General features: G+C 58.6%; 1 protein-coding gene across 8 annotated transcripts; it reads right to left on the bottom strand.

Moving 5' to 3' along the window:
- Positions 1-814: 814 nt before the first annotated feature.
- Positions 815-21,880, bottom strand: USP19 (ubiquitin specific peptidase 19). 8 transcript variants are annotated; one of them, XR_008967055.1, is made up of 28 exons: positions 21,774-21,880; positions 18,126-18,225; positions 17,726-17,970; positions 14,652-14,780; positions 13,970-14,103; positions 13,250-13,657; positions 12,692-12,959; positions 12,406-12,562; positions 12,233-12,304; positions 11,592-11,707; positions 11,057-11,271; positions 10,574-10,775; positions 10,355-10,488; positions 10,001-10,159; positions 9,811-9,921; positions 9,537-9,647; positions 9,280-9,381; positions 8,926-9,066; positions 8,625-8,743; positions 8,262-8,399; positions 7,805-8,175; positions 7,025-7,135; positions 6,268-6,484; positions 5,805-5,957; positions 5,534-5,697; positions 5,275-5,453; positions 2,290-3,392; positions 952-1,012 (listed from the first exon to the last, which is right to left on the bottom strand). XR_008967055.1 is itself a non-coding variant. In XM_057390309.1 (27 exons), exons 3-27 carry the CDS (start codon positions 17,832-17,834, stop codon positions 872-874), a joined length of 4,161 nt encoding a protein of 1,386 aa, XP_057246292.1. In that variant the 5' UTR covers positions 17,835-17,970; positions 18,126-18,225; positions 21,774-21,880; the 3' UTR covers positions 815-871. The 8 variants fall into 8 exon arrangements, 2 of the variants coding, with proteins under 2 accessions (XP_057246292.1, XP_057246293.1); XR_008967059.1 differs by having other exon boundaries at positions 2,290-3,374; XR_008967058.1 differs by having other exon boundaries at positions 11,057-11,265.
- Positions 21,881-21,941: the final 61 nt, after the last annotated feature.

Here is a 21,941-nt window from a genome sequence, read left to right as displayed (position 1 = left end):
GGGCTGCGGGGCCGGCGCCGCGCGGCCGCTCCGGGGCTCTCTGCGCCGCGGCACCGGGCGGCGGCGGAGGCAGCGACCGGCCGTACCGCCCCCCGAGCCCCATTGGTCGCGCCGCCCGCCCGCGGCTTGACGGGACTTGCAGTCCCAACGCATTGGCACCGGCCCCGGGGCGAGGTGGGGGGCACGGGGGGGGACAAGACACACCCGGAGGGAGTCCGGGCACTACGGACAGCGACAGACGGCGTGGCAATGGGGCATACCGGCCACGAGGGACACCAGGCACTAGGGCACTCCCGGACACCGGGGAGCGGGGCGCTGGGGACAGCAGGCAACGACAGGCAGCGGGGTACGAGGCACTTCATCACACACCAGCCACTAGAGCTCCGGGACTTGCACTTCTTTCCAYACCAGCACCAGGGCACAGGAGAAGACACGAGGCACTACAGCGGCAGGATTTGCACCAGGGGACACCGGACAACAGGATGAAGCCAGCAGCAGAGCACAGGGAGAGGCAGCAGGCACCAGAGGACACTGTGTTTCCCTGCTGCTGTGGAGTGCACCAGGCAGCAGCACCAAGAAACACTRGTCCCTGAGGGATATTAGGGGACAGCGAGCACCAAGGCACACCAGGGAACAGGGGAGCACGAGGGCACCTGGGGCATCAAGGACCAGAGGGTCCCAACACCACACTGGAGACACGGTGCCCTGGCTCACCAGGGACCAGAGGATCCCAAGGGATAGAGGCAACAGAAGCGAGTGGAATTCAAAGAGTTTAATGAGCGCAGGACAAACCCCGATCCCCCTGATCCCCCCCACCCCCCCCCAGTGCCCGGCCTGGCCCGCACCCCCAGGCCAGGCCCCCCACAACACCCTAGTCGACTTCTTCCATGCTGCTGTAGGAGGGGGCTGGGCGCTCGGCGGGGCTGGTGAAACGCTCGGGGAGGCCTTCCGCAGCCAGYGGCGGGGCTCCTTCGGGGGCCAGGCCGGATCCGAACGGCACCGGGGGCAGTCCCTGCAAGCAGAAGGTGGGCATGAGAGGGAGACTTGCACCCTGCCCACCCCTCTCCCTCTCTGCTCCCGGGGGGCTGGAGGAGTGCCTGGGGGGACACAGCTCCTCAGGGTAGGGACCTCACATACAGCACGTGCAGCCCCTGGGCTTAGAAAGCCCAAGGCAGGGCAGAAGGAAGCAGCGTGCCCCAGGCCCCCGGAGGCAGCCCCTCCGACCCARCAGGAGAGCCAGGCCATAGCACTCGCCTGCCCCAGGGGGCTGCTCAGCCAGGGCTGAGAGCAGAGCCCTGCATCCCAGCATGGGCAGCAGCGACGGGCACGGGCAGGCTGCCAGCACCTGCCAGAGGGCTAAGGAACAGTGCAGGGCCAGAGGGGATTTCCAGGGCTGAGAGCACCTTGTCAGGCCTTGCTGCTGGCCACCCACCGCCGGTGAAGGCAGGYAGGTGCAGGCAGTAGCTTGTGGGCCCCAACCCCTGGGGTGCCAGCACCAGCTGGAGCAGAGGTCAGCCCACCGGCGCCGGGCACTGACTCAGCCCCACGAGGCCAGCGCTGTGGGTGAGCGGGGGAAGCCGCTGAGACCCAGGGCTGTAGACAATGAGGCGACTGTTCCAGGACAGGCACCTCATGACCACGGCACAGCCCTGCCGGGCTCCCCGGCTGGGAACCTGCTTGGGAGGAGAGTAAACCTCGGCACGTGGAGGGGTGTGGGACAGAGGTAGGGGAGTCCAGCTCAAGCCCCAGCCTAAAATGCAGACAAACCCCTTCACTGCCAAGCATCCCTCCCAAGACAGCTGAGGGCAGTGTCAGCAGAACAGCAGTGGAGACGGAAAAGAAAGTCACAGGGCTCTGAAGTCACCTCTCACACCCAAATACGCCAGAGCTGTCTGAGCCACATTCAGCCAAGGGCAACACGTCTCAATGTCAGACACCGTTGGAGCTGCAGCCTGTGCCCACCCCCAGGGGACTGCCTGCTCCTGGCCCGCTGGGCTCCCCACACCCTGCACGTGTCCCGCAAGGCTACCACTCCACAGCTGGGACTGGAGCCCAGCCTGTGCCCCATGGCATGGGCAGGCAGAGCTCTCCCCTAAGCCTGCTGCCACACAGGGTGCACCAGTCACCCGGCAAAGCCCAAGGGATGGTCCTGGTGCCAGCTGGGTCACAGAGCGGCCTCAGGCAACCCCAGTGTGGAGTCCTCGCCTCTGTGTGGGAGTCCCAGCACACAGGACAGGAATGCTGCATCTCTTTGGAAAACCTGGCTTTATTAATGCACTCAGGTCATACCTGTGCTGCCTGGCCCCTTGGCTCTCCCACAGCATGGGCAACTGTGCCCTCACAAATTAGGTGCTGCACCACACTCCCCTGAAGAGACCAACTTCCCCAGATGCTGCCAGCACACAGCCCCACGGACTTCTGGGAGGCAGTGGCCCACAGAGATGAGTGCTCACCCTGGGCACCACAGTCTGTATTGCCAGGCTCCCCAGCAGCTGCCTGGGACAAAGCAGGGAAGCATACAAGCCCTTGGTGACAAGCCTGTCCAGCCCCAGCACAGGAGTACACCATACACAACTCCCAGCTCAGTTGGCACCAGGCAGCTGGCACCAGGAGGCTCAGCAGGAGGCTGGCAGGACGGAGTGGCTGGCCAACCACCATGGGTCACRCCAGCCCTGGGGGAGCTCAAGGCTCCTGCAGCAGCACAGCTGAGAAAGGCGGCCAGCCAGGGCTCATGTCAGGGCATCCCGCCCTTGCTGCAGCCTCCCAACAGGTCTCCACTTCCTTCTTGGGACCCAAGCAGAGATGGTTGATGAGCTGGTGGGGCTCTCAGGTCCCAGCTGCACTGCAGCAGCAGCACCATCTCTTCTTGAGCAGCAGGTAGCCATGAGATCTGCCCTGCTCCCAGTGGGCAGCAAGGAAAGGCAAAGGAGCTCCTGGTTCTGGGCTGTGCCTTGGCAAGGCAGCGGGCTGGCCACACAGACCTGCCAGCTGGCATAGGAGATGTCGGAGCAGACAGGCAGGAGCCGACAGCCCCATGTTCCCTTGGCGAGTCCTTCCCGGCGTTTTCTGTGCTGCTGCCCGATGTCTTCGTCTCACAACGTCCTAGGACGGCGCGTGCCCTGGCGGCCCTGCTCCTGCAGCTGGCCACGTGCCTGTGCCTATCTCCAGCGGGGCTGGTAAATGAGCGGGTAGAAGACGTTCAGGAAGAGAGCCACAATTGCGGCCGTGGTGGCCAGGACAAAGTATCTGATGCAGCCTTCATCTGGATGCTGGGGGGTGCCCGGACTCCGCTTCTGGCCACRGGGCCTCCAGGAGTTTCTTGCAGGCCTTTGGGGCGCCTCAAACTGCAGCTCTTGTTCTTCAGCCTCCAGTTCCTGCCAGATCAGAGAAGCCTGCGATGTGGAAACCTGCGTCAGCACTTGGAGAACACAATGGGCAACACCCCTTGCCTTCCCCCGGGGCAGGCGGCTGCCTGCAAGCCCAGCCCCGTGCCCAGCCAGCCCGCCTCCCCATGCAGCACCATCACGGTCGCGCCCGCCCCCGCGGCTCTTCAGGGTCTCCGGTGTGTGGGGCTCCTGGGGCTCCGGTGGGTGGCTCTGCGGGTGGGAGCATGGGCAGCTACTGGGCAGGGTCTTCACAGCACTGCAGGAGTGAAGTTGGCAGCTGGATTCCGACGGAGCAGATGCACTTGCATTGGTAGGTCCTGGCGGCAAGGGAGCAGGCAGCAGCCAGTCACAGCCCAACTTCTGTGATCCCAACAGGATCTTCCAGATGACAGCAAATCCAGAGCCAGCTGGAGCAGCAGGAGCAGAAGGCACAGCGCCAGTACAGCCAGTCATAGCTCTGCTTTGGTGGGTACGAACTCTGACAACCCAACTGTAGCCCAGCTTCCAGGAGGATTATCCGTAGGCAGCCAACCACAGATTGGCCCTTCATGACGGTGATCGTGCAGAGCAGCCAGTCAGGGCGCAGGTCTCTGGAGGGCACCCAGTGCCAGGGAGGGTGCAGGTGGTTCAGCGTGCTTGGGGACCTGTTGAGCCCCTCTGGGATCCAATGCATCCCATTACTGCTGGGGAACTGGCGCTGCCAGGGGCCAATCAGCCCCGGTGGCACAGAGTGACCCAATGAACCCCAGTGCCATGGGGCATACAGTAAGCCTCAGTACCAACTCAGCCCCTGAAGGCTCTCACCACCAGTGTGCAAAAAGCAGTGCAACTTTCTTGTTGCTCGGGCTGCCCCCAGTGAGTGGAGCTGCTCCAGGACACACGMAGCCCCACCGTAGGACAGGAACAGACACTAACAGGCAGCTCAGGCAGGCAGACACTAACATGCCAGACAGCCCCCTTGGCCACAGAGACAGCTCCTGTCCCCAGCAAGACTGCAGAGCTGGGATGCCTAACCAGCACAGGGCCAAGGGCAGCATGAGCCAGAGGGGCAGAGAGGCCAGGCCAGAAGGGCCCCTCGGGGCATGTATGTTCAGTCATGCCGGAGATGAGCTGAACATTGTCCTCAGACCCTGTGGRGCCACAGAGTTGCCAAGCACCGAGGGAAGTCTGCAGCACAACGATGCAGGGGGGCTGACCAGATGGGCACTGCAGCAAGCCCCAGCCTCGGCCTTCCTGTCTGACTTACATACAAAGATCAGTACAACCATTCCCTACCACTGCATACCACCAGCACCCTGCTGTCTGGCCCACCCCCAGTCCCTCCCTCCCYCCCAGGCCACCCAGCAACAGAGCTTGCTCTGGCAGGTTTCTCTGCAGCACCCTGTGAAGGCTGCCAGGCCTCTGGCTCAGCACTGGCATTTGCCTTTTTTGCACTTGGCTTGGCCCTCAGCTGGGCCCCAGCAGAAAGCGTCCCCCACCCTGCTTCGAAAGCGGCTCTGGAGGGCAAGTTCTCACTGCTCCCRGGCACAACCAGATCCTACTGCACCCCTCACAACCCTCCTCCAGTGCAGACCCCATCAAGGCTGTGCCCCTTCTTCCTCTTTCAGTGTCCTCCCATCAGCACTCCCAGACTGATGACAAAAAGCAGCTCTCCTGTGATCCCTCAGGACAGGGACTGTCCCAAGCTCACAGCAAGAACAAGGCAAAACAGGCTCCAATGCCCAGCCAGTGCAAGCTCTTTGGTATCAGAGGGCTGCAGGCACTGCACCACAGATGTGCCAAGCTTTGTGGGTGCAGGCAAAGACAGGCAGGGCCCTGAACGTGGGCACCTGAGCGCATTTCAAAGCTCTACAGCTCCAACAGTGCCGAAAGGGACGCAAGTGCTCACCTGGCTGGCAGCAGCYTCAGCAGAGGGGGTGCGCTCGGTGCGGTGGTCTGAGGGATGCCCTGGCAGGGGTCTCTCCACRGGAGAGTTCCTCCGGCGATAGAAGAGGACATAAGCATATCTGGTCACCACCTGGCTCTCATCTACAGTGGTGACTGTGCTGTCGTCGAAGAGCCGCCAGCCTGAGAAGGAGGAAGGGTTGAGCAAGCAGACAAGTCATGGATGCAGGAGCAGGGGGGTGGCGAAGGTGGCAGATCCTCACCCACGTCACTGCGCTGGCTGTTCTTGTCGTTGGGCAGACGGGCGTACGCTGTGTAGTGCCCTCCAATCATGCCTCCATAGTGGTTGATCACAGCGTACAGGTCATACATAGGCAGCTGCTGCTCACCCTTCCGACCAATGCAGAACTTGCTCAGGTCCAGACTCCTGTGGACAGACATGGTGACCATCAAGGGTGATCAATGTTATGTAGGCCAGGCTGCAGGTCAGCACAGGCAGTACCAACCCAGGTACATMATACCCCAAGCTCTTACCGGACAGGAAAGTCCACCATGTCATTGATCTTATCCCTCCAAATAAAGCTGCGAAAGGAGAAGCGCTTGAGCTGGATGATGAGGACGTTGGGCAGTCGCCACAGCATCAGCTGCTTGGAAGCCTCACGGTGCTGCTTGCACTTGGGGCAGTACCTGGAGGAAGAGTGTGCTCATTAGTGGCATGGGAAGAATCCCGGTCCTTGCAGCCCAAGCTCAGCCCCAGAGTCCCCACATGTGGAGCTGGCAGAGGGGATATGRGAGGGCTCAGCCAAGGGCAGGACAGCACAGTGCACAGAGCACTAGCTTTGCTTCCTGCTGGCTTAGCCCTTCCCAATGCACAGGGAAGGCCAACCCACCATTCCTGGCTGCCAACAGAAACAGCATGCAGGCCCAGGCAGCTCCTGGGAAACCCCCGCTGCTGCCTGGGCCTGTGGGCTGGAACCCACCCTGCTGCCTTCCTCACCATGCTTCCTCTGGGGCCAAGACTTCGGGTTTGGTGAAGAGATTGAGGCACTGCTCCAGGGTGAAGTGGCCAGCCCGGGCTGCTTCGCTGGCTGAGCCTGGGTCCTCCACACATTCCAACTCCTTGGATTCTACCAACACAAATTCCTTGAGGCGCTCATTGTTCTTCCACACCAGGGCAAGGGAGCAGTCATCTGTCAGATCCAGGGGGGTGTCACCTGTGAAGGGGCACAGACCTCACATATATATCTCAACAGGCTGGAGTAGGCCACCTTGCTGGAGCAATCTAGCCCATCCCAGCTAGATACAGAGATCCTACAGTGCTGCCAGACAGGGACAGGTGTCCCCTGGCCAGGTTCAACATGCTGGGGCAGCAGAGTCCCTCAGCCTGCAGGGCGCAACCCTGGCATAGCCCTCTCATCAGCAGCACCCACAGAACCAGCACTGGGTTTGGGCATCCCATTCAAACAAAGAGAAGACCCAGAGATCACAGGCCCTCTGAGGATACATGAAATTGGAAGGAATTGGCCTATTTGCTGAGGAGGAATGTCATGCCCAAGAAGAGCTTCTAGGCAGAGGCTCTGTGCAGCAGAACCCTTCCCTCCCGTCACATGCAGCTTTTACTGTCCAGTGTGAGCCACCATCACACCTGGGTTCACCCTRTGCCAGGCAGGCTCTGGCACCCTGGCCAGGCAGATCCACTGCCCTGCCAGAGGTTGTAAGAGACGAAGGTGGCACTTTACAGGGCTCTGGCTCACCTTTATCTTCCAGCTTGTGCTCTCGGTTGGCAGCGTCGATCTTAGTGATGTAGAACTGTGTGGCACGGGCACTCAGTGAGTCTGGAGTGTGCTGGTACCCAGGGATGGCAGCTGTGAACAGACAGGGACAGATCTGTGGTGGCMCTGCCTGTCTGCCCTGCGTAGGGGCCAAGAATTTGCAGCGCCCCCACCCCCACCTCACATGCTACGGCCTTGAAGGGACACAACCACGTGCCCCGTGTCCTTGACTATTTTTAGCAGGCGCCTGCCCCTGGCAAGCTGTGCTCCTCTGCCTGCCTTGCCCCTTCACTGCACATTGCTGCCATCCTGAGACGAGTGTCTGGAAACGTGACAGCCAGGCAGCCGAGCGCGAGAGGCTGGTCCCATGCAGCTGAGTCAGAGCGAGGGAAGTGCTTTGCTCACAGCCCCCAGGGGCTCAGCCTGCACCAGCTCTGCCCTGCTCCCACGGGACTTGAGGCTTCTGCCAGCCCCTGTCTTCCCACTCCTCCTACAGAAACACAGCACTCCAACCTCTCTCCTCGTCAKGTCTCTGCTCTACACCCTGGGCCTTGCCAGGGCAAGGCAGAGCGTGGGTAGGTAGGCATTTCAGGTGAGGCAGCACTGCCAAAACAAAGCTCCCAGGGCCTCATCTGTGTTCCCAAGAGTCTCCAGACCAGGCTCACAAGGGGAGAAGAGATGCTGTGATGGGAGGTCATCCCAAGGAGRGAGAATTGCCCGAGCTCCTGGCACAGACAAAGCTAGCACTACAGCACCTCTTACCTTCTGGCTTGAGGGCTTTCTCATAGGATGGCTCCTTCTCACAACAGCTGTCACCCTGCGACTCCATGTGCTCAGAGAACCCCGAATCCAAGCTCAGCAGGGAACTCCTGGCTGTCAGCACCTTGCTCCGGACAGTAGTAGTAGTAGTATCCCCAATCTCTGGGTGCAGCTCAGGCACAGCTGGTGAGAGTGGGGGCTCCTGCAGGAGGCTGGAAGCCCTGTCTCCATCCCCCAGCTCAGAGGCAGAGGTGGCTGCTGCACAGCTGCTTTTGGCCAGGGGCTCCAGCTTGTCCGAGTGCAGAGGCTGCAGCCCCTGCTCTGGTGACATCCGGCCCAGCTGGAATGGAGGCTGGAACACGCTGACTGAGTACCTGGGCAAGGAAGCGGGAGTTAGAGCTGGCCAGATACAAGGCTGAGCTCAGCTCTAGGGCAGAACTGTCCTTCCCTGAACTCTCACCTAGCGTAGCCCTCCAGCAGCTGAGCCAGGCGGGCGTAGGTGAGGCGGGACTCAGGCACACTGATGAGGAAGGGGAAACCGATGTTCTCAGGGCGGCACGAAGCCTTGTGGTCTGGCCAGTGGGTTTTCTGACATGCCCTGCAACACATACAGGCCCTGCTGAACCAAACATCCTTAAACAGCCTGGGAAGGAGCAGTGCAGGACCAGACAGGCATGCTGGGGACAAGGGGAGCATGAGGAGTTCAACTGGCTCCATCCCAAAGGGCAGACCCATGCCACCTTCTCTCAGCAGGCAGAGCTCTCCCATCCAGCCCTTCACAGCAGGATACTCTCCCTCCCTGCCAGGCACCAAGCCAACTCACACGTTGCAGTAACCGACTCGATAGCACCTCGTGCAGCGCTTGAGTTTCTCATCCTCCGGCAACTGCTTCTTCTGGCAGGCCGCACACTTGGCCACAGGGCCACTAGGCACCTGGGGACGCTGCAGGAGAAAGGACCCATTGGACAGGGAAGGGCACCTGGGCAGGACAAGGCAGCCTCGGTGGGCAGCCGTGTTTGCTGTAGCTAATTGTCCTTGTGTGGAGTTCTGCCCCTCCTGCTCAGTCCCACTCACAGCTCAGCCTTCCTGCATCCCTCCCAGGTAGTCCCAATATGCCTTCTTACCTGCTGGACCTGAAGCTCCACCACGCGCTCCTTGGCCAGCTCTGGGGATAGCACCTCAAAGCAGAGCAGCAGGTCTGTCGGTGAGACCGTGTCTAGTGAGTGGGACGGCAGGAACATGCGGTGGAAGTGATTCTTGATCACCTGCCAGGAAAGCAGTGGAGCATGGCCGTGTGAGGGTTGCCCCACGCGTCCTCTCCTCAGAGAGCCACAGACCTCAGCCTCACAATGAGCTATGGGAAGAGCAGCAGCTCAAGGATGCTGCACTCAGCTCACCACCTCACCAGGGAAAGGACGGTCCAGACCCTACTGCAGGGGCCCAACCTTCCAGAGCAGGGATCTGCCCAGCACTCTCACCTCTGCCAGGCGCAGGTTCTCTGGTTTCACRCGCACGCTGTGGGCCACTGAGTCAAGTACCTCCATGGCACTGGAGTTCTCCTTGCTGATACTCACGAGGAACTGGCACCGAGAAAGTGCCACATTAGTCACATCACACTAAGGCATGTGGGCCCTTACTTAACMCAGGGCTTAACCTGCTGGCACATGACCAGCTGCCTGGGGCACCTCCAGGAGCCTTCTCAGGCTCTCTCCCCAGGATAGAACGTATCCATTACCTTGATGGGCTTCTTGTGTGGCTCCTTTGCAAAGTAGTAGACAGTCAGCACCTTTTGCTTCTGTGGGAGGGGCACGGGGAGGTACAGGAAGGGGTCAAACGTAATAGACACCTGCAGGTACAAAAGCACACTCAGTTGTGGGAAGTGTTTGCRGCTGAGCTGCAGATCCAGTGGACCCAAGATCCAGCCCTGCCCTGTGGCCTGTGCTGTCTGAGGGTCAGAAGCCTGCTTTGGCACAGCCAAGACAGGGACAGAACTTCCAGGGTTGCCCTACCTTGGAGCACACTGGGCACACGAGCTTAGATTTGTACTGGCCCTGGAAGAGGTCTACTATGAACGAGTCATTCCTCATCTTGTGCCGTTGCCAAGCCTCCTCAGCTACCACCTGCAGGAAGAAAAGGCTTAGCACCTCACTAAACTGAACRGGCTGCTCTCCCAGTGACTTTGGGAAGGAATGCCCTCACCTCATCAGGCCTCCCATCCGAGTCAACAGTCTCTGTGTAGGGCTTGTTCTGGATGCGGTTGAGGTCTTCATGCAGGCCATCAAGCAGGAAGGCCATGAACTCCTGAGCATCATGCTGCGCATAGCCAGTGAACTGGCTGGCCTTGCTGGCCACAATTGCCTGTAGGGAGCACAAGGAACCAGGGCTGGCCAGCAGACTCCTGACAGCACTGCCTGCCCCATGCACAAACCCTGGCCGCACACACCCACCCACACCCGCAGCTCTCTGTGGCACTCGCACAGCAATTAAGTGCTCATAGAGGAATGCCCGGGACCCWCAGCAGCTCCTGCTGAGCACCAGTGCCAGGGGCCCTACCTTCAGTTTAGAGGGCTGGAAGGCATGGTGTGTGCCCTTCCACAGTGCTCTAAGCAGCATGGCAAAGCCGATGGCCAGGCGTCCCCCCGTCCCCAGCGGGTTGTTGTAGTTGATTTCTGACTCAAAAGACCGATCTGTAAGAAATGTAGGAGCTCAGGGTGGCTGCTGGCTGCACCATCAGTGTGGCCAAACTCTGCTGGGCTCCCAGCGTGGGCTCACCATGGAAGTAGTCACGCAGTTCCCGGGTGTTGGACAGGGACTGGATGACGCTGTTCATGAAGCAGGTGTTGCCCAAATTCACCAGCCCAGTGAAGCCAGGCAGGCAGACCTTCTTCTTCTCATCCTCATCCTCATCGTCCTCCACGCTCTCGGCACTCACAGGACTGTGTGTCATTGGTGGCACCATACATGTTGGTTTGGGCTGCCAAAGCAGAGGCAGGCATGAGTGCTGTGCCCTGGGGGTCTCTCTGGGAACACCAGAGGAACTCAAAGCCCAAGAAACCCCTCAGAGAGGACTGGAGCCATCACACCATCTCCCACTTGGACTGGGACAGACAGGCCAACAGCTGCCCCTAATGCTGCCAACTACGACTGAGGGGCAGTGCCTCCTCCTCCAGGAATACTTTGCCAGTCGCCAGAGTGACACTGAGGAGGTRTCCCTCTTTGCCTTACCCAGGTCAGAACCAGTGTGGCCACACTCACCGAAGGAATGTGTGGCTCTTGCTTCACTGCCACATGCTCTGGGGCTGTACGGGCTGCCACRCCATCCAGAGCCCCATCTTCCACACGCGGCTTCTCTTTGTCACTGGTTCGGGCCTCTTCCTTGCTGGACAGGGGGTGCTGGTTACTGCCCGGAGGGTTCTTATCCAGAGGGGTAGGGCCTGTAGGCATGGCAACCTTTGCACCACCCACTGCACCTTAAAAAGGGGGAACGGTGGGCCTGTGGTTAGCAGCACCACGCGCTGCCCACAGCAGGGCTGAACTGCTCAGTCCACACTTGCACACAGGCTCTCTCCTCCCCCTCTTCCTTGTGAGCAAGGGGAACAGCAGTGCCCTTCCCCKATCACTTGGCTCACACCTTGCCTCACATCCCTTCTACCTGCACCCACTCAGCCCCTCTCCTTCCCCACAATCCCATGCCAGAGGATCCGACACCAACTGGCAGCTGCCAGTGGTAGAGGGCCTGTGCCCCACTGGGGTGCAGCAGGCAGGCAGGACAAGAAGGCAGGGTGCAGACCTCGTGTGGCTGGAGCCTCCAGACCCCCCCAGCGCTGGCTGTGGCGTTTCTTCAGGCAGACATCGATGCGAGATACCGTGAAGGTGTAYGTGCACTGGTCCGGCTCAATGAGGTTCCTGCAAGGCACGCAGCAAGTCAGAGGTGCTCCAGACCTCGCAGCAGCCTCAGACATGCCAAAGCCTTTGCAAGGCAGAGCCATGGCCTCCTGGCAGTATRAACCCTGCTAGCACTGATCCTGAGGTAGGCCCTGGCAAAGCAGGATGGAAACCCTCAAGCCTCTCCACACTAAGCAGAGTCCACATACAGAGGGCCCCTTTCCTGACAGATTATTCTGCTTGGCTTCCTCCTGCTGCACATCCCACCCGAAGGGCACACAGTCTGGTCTGCCTCTGTCCCCAAGAGCTCTAGAACAGGCTGAGGAGAACTGCAGGCAAGGAGACACTGGGATTTCCTCCCCTGCAAGCCAGCAGACAGCCAAGGCAGACCAGGCTCAGGGCCCTAGTGCAGCACAACGCAAGTGAAACCTCCAGATGCAGAAATCAGAAATCATTCCCTGCATAGAACCACTAGCTGGAACTGGCTCCAGCTCTGCACTCTCACCTCCCTTGCCCTGGTGCGTGTCAGAAGGACAGGAGTCATACCTGAGCTTCACCTGCCACCGGAACACCGTGTGGGGCCCACAGCCAGGATGAAGACGCAGGAAGTTTGTGTCACTGCAGAGAAACTGGGAGTGAGCAGAGGTGAACAAACAAGCAGCCCAGCTGCAATCAGGAGGTCTACAGCAAACTGGCATCATCCCGAGGCAAACTTGTACCTCGTCTGGAACACTAGCGTGAAGTCTTGTTCCCGGAACAACACCTTGGATGTCTCCTTGTGGATCTCCTTCACATAGACATGCACCACCACGAGATCATTGCCCTTCTCGTATGAGTCATTCTTGACAAAGGTCAGGCTTACAAAAGGCTCTGGCTCTGTGCAAGGAAAGCCACGGAGAGAGAGGTTATCTTCCTTGCATACTGAGGCTGCAAGCTGACCCAGGAAAGGTCCCGAGCAGATGGACCTTCCTGACCAGGCTCACCCCATGGGCTCTGGCCACTCACCATCAGCTGCTGCTTCCAGAGCCACRTCATCCTTGGACCAGTCCCGCTTCTCACCATCTCTGCCCATGGGAGGGGTGGCCACTGGGATGGCCTTAGAGCTCTCTCCCAGGACAGGTGGGCAGTCCCGGCTCCGCAAGGCCTCAGCAGGGCTGCCTGGCTGCAGGATTCTCTTCTCAACACAGGTGGCAACACGGTGGGGGAACACCTCTGTGGTAGCCGCAAGAGGCGGCATCTCCACTGGAACAGTCTCCTTGGCCAAAACCACAGCCTTTCAATACAGAACGACACAGTGAAACACAGACACCATCACCCCTGTCCACCCACTGTGGCTCCTGCCAGCCACACCACCTGCTTCCCTGCACATCCCATGCCCAGCTCAGCCCCATTAGTAGCACAGCCCAGCAACTGCAGGGTGCTCACTTCACCCTCTCCTCCACCACAAGTCTTCCTGTCAGCCCTCAGCATCTTGGAGCCCACCATATCGGCAGGGATGGGTCCTGCATCCACTGCACAGGGGCAGAGGAAACAGGTACTCTGTCCAGCCAGGTGCCCAGGTACCTTTTCCAGTGGCAGTGCGAGTTCTGCAAGGGCTGCGGGCGCATCAACCTGGCTGGCTCTGCCGTTGCGGCGGCTGCTGGCCCTCCCACTGTGTCCTTTGCTGGACTCTGTGTTCCCAGTGACTCTGGCATTCGGCTCCTCCTCAGTGGGAGCCACTTTGAGGTATACTGCCCGCTTGGCGCTGGGGCCACTCTGTGTCCCTGGGCTGGCTGGGCTTTTCCCTCCCAGGGCCTCGCTTCTTCCTGGAGCACGCTTGGGGTTGGAGGGCTCCCGCCGGGATCTTGGTTGTTCTGTGCCTTCAGTCCTTGGCTCTTCAGGGGTCAACTCTGCAGAAGCAGCCTTCTCTTTCCCATTCTCCCAGCATGTGGTCCCTTTGGCATGTTCTTTGGATCCGTCTTTCCTCTTTTTCTGTAAAAAACCATGGAAGCACAGTGTGAAGGTATTCAGGTAGCAGCATCTTTCAGGCTCTCCATGAGCCCCTCACCCACACTTCCCCTTCCCAGACTGCACCAGGACTCTTACTCCAGAACCTGGAGACGCATGGCAAGAAGAAACCGGGGTAGGATTCCCTGGGACAGTGGCAGATGGCTCATGCAGCATGTGGATGCAGCATGTGCCCCACACTGCCCCTAGGCAGCTTGACAGCAGGGAGCTCRGAGCTCACCCCAGCTCCCCAGGGCTCCATAAGCTCCCTTAAAAGGCAGATCATCCCCTCCTCACCAGAAGTGAAGACCAGTTATGGAGTGGGATCTTCTTCTGAAGCACAAGCTGGAGAAAGTTGCCCTTCTTGCACTGGATCTTGCTGCAGGAGCCCTCAATCTCCTCATAGAATTGACAGCTCCACTGGCGCCCGTCTGTAAAGCACAAGGGAACCAGCAGCTCAGGCAGTGCTCCAGGCAGCTGTCACCTAACCCACAGCCCCCTTTCACCTGCCCCAGGATGAAGGAAGCACTCATTCAGAGCCAAGAAGGCTGCAGGCAGGCTGCCACCATACCCCAGGAGCCTTCCAGGGCTCCAGCCAGCTTCCTTGAATTTGCTTTGTACATCTGGCTGGCCTCCTTCCCAGAGGGAAGGCCCKGGGCCTCCCTGCCCTGAGTGTCACAGTCACTTTTCCAAAGGATACCCAGGACTGACTCAGCCATCCCAGCAAGCAGGGGACAGAGACGCACCGGCGCGGCAGCGGACACTTGTTCACTTGGCACAGAGGCCAGCTCCTGCCCTCCCCAGCTCTATCCTGCTCTCCTATCAGCCCTGTCTGTTGCCTGAGGCTKTGCCAGCTGACAGCAGGGCATTGCCTCTGAGGGAAAAGTTTGATGTCTGCCTGCATCAACCCCGTGCTTGGCCCAGAGCTGTGCCAAGTCCCAATGGAGAAATGCCTGCAGCAGTCACTCCATTTCCATACCTGGTAGCTTGAGCACACAGTCTGTGTCRGTGAAATCAGCATGTACATCCTCTGCCTTCAGAGCTCCACTGCCCAAGTTTAACTTGATGATGATCTCATCGGCATTCTGCTTCCAATCCAGCAGCAGCTCTAGGAAAAGAGAGGGAAGTGTCACCCACTTGCTGGGGAATGAGCCTGAAGTGCCCACTCCTTGGCTGGGGAACACGAGCCTGAAAACACACACAGTTAAGGAGGTCAGTAYAGAGAACACACATCATGGCTATTAAATGGAACCTGCCCTCATCAGATAGGCCACAAACAAGAGCACGTGTTGCAGCAGGGCAGATGAATCCCGGTGGGAACCGGAGAGATCAGCACTGCTCTTGGCATTGTCACAAGCAGCAGTGGCAGCTGGGAAGAAGGGGTGGCTCCTGCCAAGGACGAAGCAATTACTGCTTTCCCAAGGAACGAGGAAGCCACAGAATCACTCTGGGGGATTTAAGTGGACTCTGACCACAATCAGAAATTGCCACTTCCTTTTTGCATATGCAAACCAAGCAGCTCAGCTGCAACCACCAAAGCACTGTACTCCTGCCAGGTGAGCATGGCTAACACRGCTGAAACATGGACAGGCCAGTCAGCCGGGCAAGTATGCTGCAACTGGGGAGAAAAGAGTACAGCAGTGATACTCTGGTGCAGGCAGAATTTTCACTGTGTGCCTGCCAGGCTCCAGGTGTGGCCCTGTGTGCCCTGAAGTCTTCAAGGCAAAAAAGTGATTTCAATCACCTTGATTCCAATCTGGTTTGTTCTACACCTGGGGCATAAGGATGTCCCACTCTGCCCTCAAAGCAGGCCTGGACTGAGACAGAAACCASGCAATGCTGCCCACAAGGTGACATAGCTTGGGATCTTCCCAGCCCAGCATGATGTCCTGCTCAGAAAGAAGCAGAGCAAGTGCCAGCAGTGAGGTGTCCTAGTGGCACCATGACACCACAGTTACAAGCAGCCTGCCACATGCCCAGGGCCTCTTCCTTGCAGACAGCCCTTCTCAGCCATGTGCACATTTCTCCACCCTTGGGAAGGCCACATCCTGTTAAGATAAACACTGAGGCAAAGGAGTGCTTAGGTTAGCTCTGCTCAATGCCTGGGACGTGGGACAACAACAAGGTGAGAGCTTCAGATCCCTTGGCAAGGGCACTCCATGGCCATGCACTGACAGCTGGTGCACACCTTGACTTACCCTCCTCTGAGTCCTTCTCCTGGGCAGTCTCAGCCTGCTTGAGCTCAGGGCGAGACACTGRTGGGCAGAGAAGCAGAGTGCAGGCAGGTCTGTCATTCTGTCACCTCACAACMTAGGCCAGAATACTGATGCCTAAAATTTCACACATCACCTACTTCTACCCTGAATCTGTGTCCAGGCCTTTCGTCCTGTGTGTGTTGCTCCTGTCACTCCTCTGCTTTCTCACACTTCTCCTTTCCCAGAGCCCTGCCAGCAGCACCACTGGAAGTCAGCCCTAGGGCAGCTGCTCTGGGCCATACCACCATATCCCAGGCTAATCAATACGATAGTGGGAGCAACACAACCGTACTGCACCATGTAGGCAGTGCTTTTTTGAGGCACATCTCATTGTGGAGCTTGTGGTACCCAGGCTGAGCTGTGTGGCCCAGCTTGGTGCACCAGGTCCCTGCCCCCAGCCATACAGAGAAGTCCTGTCTTGATCTGACAGAAAGAGCCTGATGTTTGGTCATGCTCAAACCAATTCTGCTGTAACCAGAGAACCACATGGCCTAGCTGCACTTTAACATTTCCATTCCTGCACAAGCTGCCAACATACACATCTGAAACTTCCTTCCAGATCAGGGTGGGGAACCAAACTGACCTGACACCTAATCCCTGCTTCCCAGAAAATTACCTCCAACAGCCRTAAGTGTGTCCAGGCCCGCTTTACCCCTACAGGAGAGTAAGCTCTGCCAGGCAAGGGACTCAAAGCGACAGCACCTTCYCCTGGAGCAGAGAAATAGTGGCAACAGGAACTGTGGTCTCCACTCCAGAACACTGGAAGGCTGTCACTGCCTCCCTCRACTGGCTACAAACCAGTAGGAAACTTCTGCTGACCACTACAGCCAATGGTGCAAAGGTGCTGTTGGGGCTGGCAGTGTGAGAAGCACAGCAGTGGCATTGCCTGGAGGATCTACAGCCCCTCACCACCTCTTGCAGAGGGGACAGGGGCAGGGGCAGCACGACCACCCCSGAGGAGGCCCCCATGTCAGAGGACGCAGAAAGTCAGACCCTACCACAGGTGCACTCCTTCCACAYGAGAGAAAGCACAATGCTGTGCTCTGCACCGTGGGATTTCACATTGGGGACTGTGCCCAGCGGCTCTGGTACAGACCTCACCAAGCACTCAATTACCTTGGCCTATAAAACACCCTGTGATTTTGAGGTTACAACAATCATAACAGAGCAGGCACAGAAATCAAACAGCTTTCCAGAGCCACAGAAACTCTTGCTGGCATCCTACCCGCAGGCATTCCCTGCACCTGAAGCATCATTTTTGTWAAAGGATACATGGCAGTTACAGAAGAAATTACTCTACGGCAACTGTTTCACCTGAGCCACACCTTGCCCTGACTCAGAAGCTAAAGCACCAGCCCCACCCGCAGGCCTTGCACACCCAGTCACAGCCTCACAACATCTGGCCTCAGCACACAGATGGGAAAGAAGCAGCACTGCCTCCAGCTGCAAGAGCACCCACAGGTTTCAGTTCCACTCCCACTGGATCAAAACAGACCACATCCAGTCAAAAGCTGAATCTATAAACAATCATCAAGGCCAACYCCAGACTTTAGTTAACAAGGCCACAGACCCAACCTTCCTAACAACACCGGGGCTAAGTAGTGTCCAAARGAAGGAGGTTACAGGTCCAGGGAGGACACTGTGTCAAAGAAGATCCCACATCACACGGGTTACCATAAGCTGCAGGAAGCGATTAGTCAAATCTGCTTATCCTGCAGCAGATGGCTGCGAGGCTCCCAGGCTGTGGGGCTGAGACACCACAGGTCTGCTCACCACAGCACTGCTGAGGGGCTCTCACCTTCCTTGCTTTCCTGATTGGCTCGATCCTTCTGCTTCTTCTTGTTGGCRGCATCATCCAGGCCCCGAGACACTCTCCTCTGGCCAGGGACATTCGTGCTGCTGGACATTTTCAGCCGTTTGGAGGACACAAACGGCCCGCCGGGGTCGGTAATGGAGTCTGGGTCAGGGGTGCGACGTTTTCTTCCTGGCCCAGCTATCTTGGCGACTCTCTGTGGTCAAACTCTCTGGCAAGGAAGTAGTGGCCTAAATAGAGGAAAGAGCGAGCATGGCAAGAGGAGCAGGTGGAATAGGCCCAGCAGCATCAGGATCCACTCTTTGCCCCAGGGCCAGTGCCCTTATGTGACCTTCACCGTGGTGTTTATGGGAAGCCCCACGCAGTGCTCAGTGAGGAAACCTACCTCATCACAGCTGCTACAGTGCTTACTGCCAAAAGCATGTGCTTGTCAATGCTCCCAGCATACAACCGGGGGTCTTCAGTATGTGGCACGCATTAAAAACCTGGAAAGCAAGTGTCATGCTCATGGCTCCCACTATAGCAACACTGGCCCAGAGAAGCCCCTGGTGCTAACAACACCTGGAGACACAGCTGAGGGCAAGGACATGAGGAGGCCTGGATCTGCAAAATTGAGCCTCCAGAGTCAACTGGGGGAGCCTATCACGCAGCTTGGAGCGACAGCTATTTCAGTCAAACAGTGCCCTGTGTAACAGGGCCAGAAYAGGAGCCAGTAACACCCTAAGAAGGAAGCAGGTCTGGGACAGTCTCCCATGACAGATGAGAGCAGAGCTCCCTGGCAAAAGSAGAGTTCCTCCCCCTTCGCCCACTAGCCGGGAGCTTAACCAGCATGAGTGCACCTTGAATATTTATCTCCCAGACAGTTTACAGACAGCGTCAGCAGGGCCTGGCCTGGAAACAGGATACCTCTGCTCTTCGTGCCCCAGGAAGAGAGCAGGCTGAAAGGGGCACATAAATGGCTCACCCCTGCCCCCTCAGACATGCCCTCCCTACAAAGCCAGCTCCTCTAYAGCGTTAGGCAGATGCTGGCACAAGGGCTAGTCCGTTGCACTCATGAGTGTCACCCTGTGGTGCTCAGAGTTTTGAGAGAGGAGAGCTGAAACAACCTACAGAAAATAGTCCCACTGGAGGTGTCTCTGTGGAGGCGGTGAGAGCAGAGACCTGGGAAGGTTTCCTCCCTCGTTGCCCTGGCTGCACAACCCGACCCTGGCAGTGCTCACCAGCCTGMAGGGGTTTGCAGCAGGGAAACGGGCCCAGCCACACGGATCCCGCCCACCCCCAGGTGCCAGCTGCCTGCTGCAGCTCCCAGTGCACTGATTCACACACATCCCACGGCCCAGCTCCCATCTGAGGACACGGAGCCGAGCCCAACAGCATCTTGTCCTAGCCCAGCTCCACGGAGCSTGCCTCTCCCTCAGTGGGAGGCAAGCTGTGCCCTCGGGAACACCCTATTCTGCCCTCACCCATGAACCAAGCACAGACCCCACACTCAGTGTGGGCACAGCCAGTGGCAGGAGGCACTACATCAGAGGGAGGACACTGCCWGTCCTGTGCTGGCCACCCCAGGTTACCAGGCCATTTGTCTTCTAGAAACGTTCAGGGCAACAAGTAGTCACAAATGTGAGACCATAGTCACAAACCAAGAGGGACTCCAGAGGGCAAAGCAGCCCAATCCTGCCCTCAGCTCTGGCAAAGCCAGCCCCATGACAGGCGCTGCATCCAAACCACTTCTCYTCAGGCCAACCCGCCCTCACAACCAAGAGCCACTGAAGCCAAGTGAAAAGCTGAGTCCAGCCCAACTGCCTGGCACAGACAACTCCTGCTACCCACAGCAGAGAGAACCAAAGTGACCTAGAGACCAGGATGCTGAGCACTGTCCAGAGTTCCAAACAACTTGAAAGAAGGGCAGCAGTGTCATCCCCATGCTGCTACASACACTGGGTCTCTCCAGGATGCAGAAGTGCTTCTGGCTCCAGAGGGAATGGGAAGGGCCCCCAMAGGAAGGAACATGGCCATGATTTGTCARGCTAGGCCTCTGAAGCCAACTGCATGGTGTCACACAATTCCAATCCCCAYTGACACTTAACCAAGTCAGTTACAGGTGTTGAAGAAGCTAACCTGGGCTCAGCAAACATGGGAAAGTATTTTTTGTTGTCTTTCTTTTGCCTCTAGAGTGAAAAACCCAGAAGAAATGGGAAACAAGAAGCAGTGACTGATTCGTGCAGGGCCAGSTGAGGCTCCATCGCCTCCTTCCTGCACCTCCAAAGGGGTGGCASAGTGTAATTACTGGGCAGGGTGAAAGCAAGCTCTGAGAAATATCCTGGAGGGCTGAGAAAGGACAGGCCTCTCCCCAGGAAGCGGTGAGGAAGACAGGCAGAGTTGCATGCCTGCTTGTCACTGCTCCAGGAGAAGCCTGCTGCTCTCATGCCTCATTGAGGGCTCAGCTCCCTCGAGCGCTTTGCCGACAGTTATTCCTCATGGCAGGCAGGAAAACCAAAGGGGCTGGAGCTCTGCCCATTCCAGCTGCCAGACTGATGGCAGCCTGAGGCTGCTGCARGCACCTCAGGGTTTTGGGGGAGTGCAGGCAAAGCACAGGTTATTCAGGGATTCAAGCAGGCGAATGGGAGACTTTCTGCCACCAGGAAACACAAATCCAAGCAGCATGTTCAGCCCCTGGGTGCACAGGGGCACAGAGGTATTGGCACCACTACCGTTGGCACGGTAGGCGTCACTGCGGGGGAGAGATGGCGAAAGGCCATTCTGGCCGGATGCCAGGTGAACCTCTGGGAAGCACCTGATGAGCTGAGCACTCCTACAARACCTTACTCAATCCCCTGAGCCAGGGAAGCCTGGCCACGCTGCCTCCCTGTCCTCTGCTCTCCCTGCCTTTGTGCTGTGTACCAGATCCAGACGCCAGCTGGGGCTTTCTCCCAAGTGTGTCTTACACCAGAGCAGTTTCCCAACACAGCTCATGCTGAGACTGCAAACATTTTGACTGGCCAGAGGGAAGGGAGAAAGAGGCCAAAGAGAAGGGGCACTCCTCCCCACAGCAGAACCAGACTGGGCGGGTGTCAGAYGTAAACACTTGGGAAGGACAGCAGAAGGTGCTCAATGAAATGCAAYTTCTGACCCATGTCTGGGGCAGGTTTAGTATTTAGCAGGAGGAGCTCCCTGATTCTTGCCCACAGCACTCCTCCTCAGTGCCCAAAGGCCTTTACAGGGGTAGCTGCAGAGAAGGGTGGCAATCTCAACAGCATCCTCTTTCCAGGGACTTTTGGATCCTCCATGTCCTGAATACAGCCAACACAAACACGTCCCTTGTGCACCCACATACTTTTGTCATCTTTTGTTTCTGGTTCCCACRAGGTACCAGAAATCCCAAGGCTCAAGCTTGCCTTTTACTGCTGTTTCTGGGYATGCCTGACACCCAGGTGGAGCCAGGGCAAGCACAGAGCCCCCTGGGGTAGCTACTCAACAGCACTGTCACTCAAAATGTTTCCAAACCATGTGGAAATCACTGTGCCCCCAGCGCATCGTGACAGTCGTCAGCCCTGTGCTGAGTAGGAAGCCCAGCAGGCCCCGCTCCCCCATTCTGGGGACGATCACAGAATCATAGAACGGTTTGTGCTGGAAGGGGACCTTGAAGATCATCTAATTCCAACCCGCCGGCGACGGGCAAGGATAGTAATGAGAGCGTCCAGACAGCAGCCGGCGGCCCCTAACCTGCCCGGTGCTGCTGCCCGGCCTCAGGCCCMGCGTGAGAGGAAAAGGACTGTGAACGATGTTTGTATGAACGGTGTTTCTATCAACGGCCCCGGCAGGCAGAGCACGAGGTCACCGCGCCGGCTGCCGCCCGGGGCCGCCGCGCTCGGCCCGTCCCGCCGAGCCCTGCTCTTAGTCCCCGCCGCCCCAGCTCCTGCCGCTCCGCATGCTCTCTCCGCTCAGGCCCGTCACAGGCTCCACCGCCGCCATCCGCCGCCCGCCTCGCTCTCCGCCGCCCCGGCCCGGCCGGCCCGGCCCGCCCCGCACTCACGGCCCCGCCCGCCGCTCCGGTCTGTTTGTGCCGCGCCGAAGTTCCGAGCGGGCCGACAACGGAGACAGGCCCGAGCCCGTGACGCACTTCCGGGAGCCGCCGGGCGCCCCCACGTGACGCGGGGCGGAGGGGGTGAAGCGTCACGTGACGCCGGCACGGGGGTGGTGC

This window comes from Malurus melanocephalus, unplaced genomic scaffold (genome assembly GCF_030028575.1).
Source record: "Malurus melanocephalus ecotype Western Australia unplaced genomic scaffold, MMel_1.1 scaffold_24, whole genome shotgun sequence".
Taxonomy (NCBI): domain Eukaryota; kingdom Metazoa; phylum Chordata; class Aves; order Passeriformes; family Maluridae; genus Malurus; species Malurus melanocephalus.
This window is presented reverse-complemented; position numbering and strand designations above follow the sequence as displayed.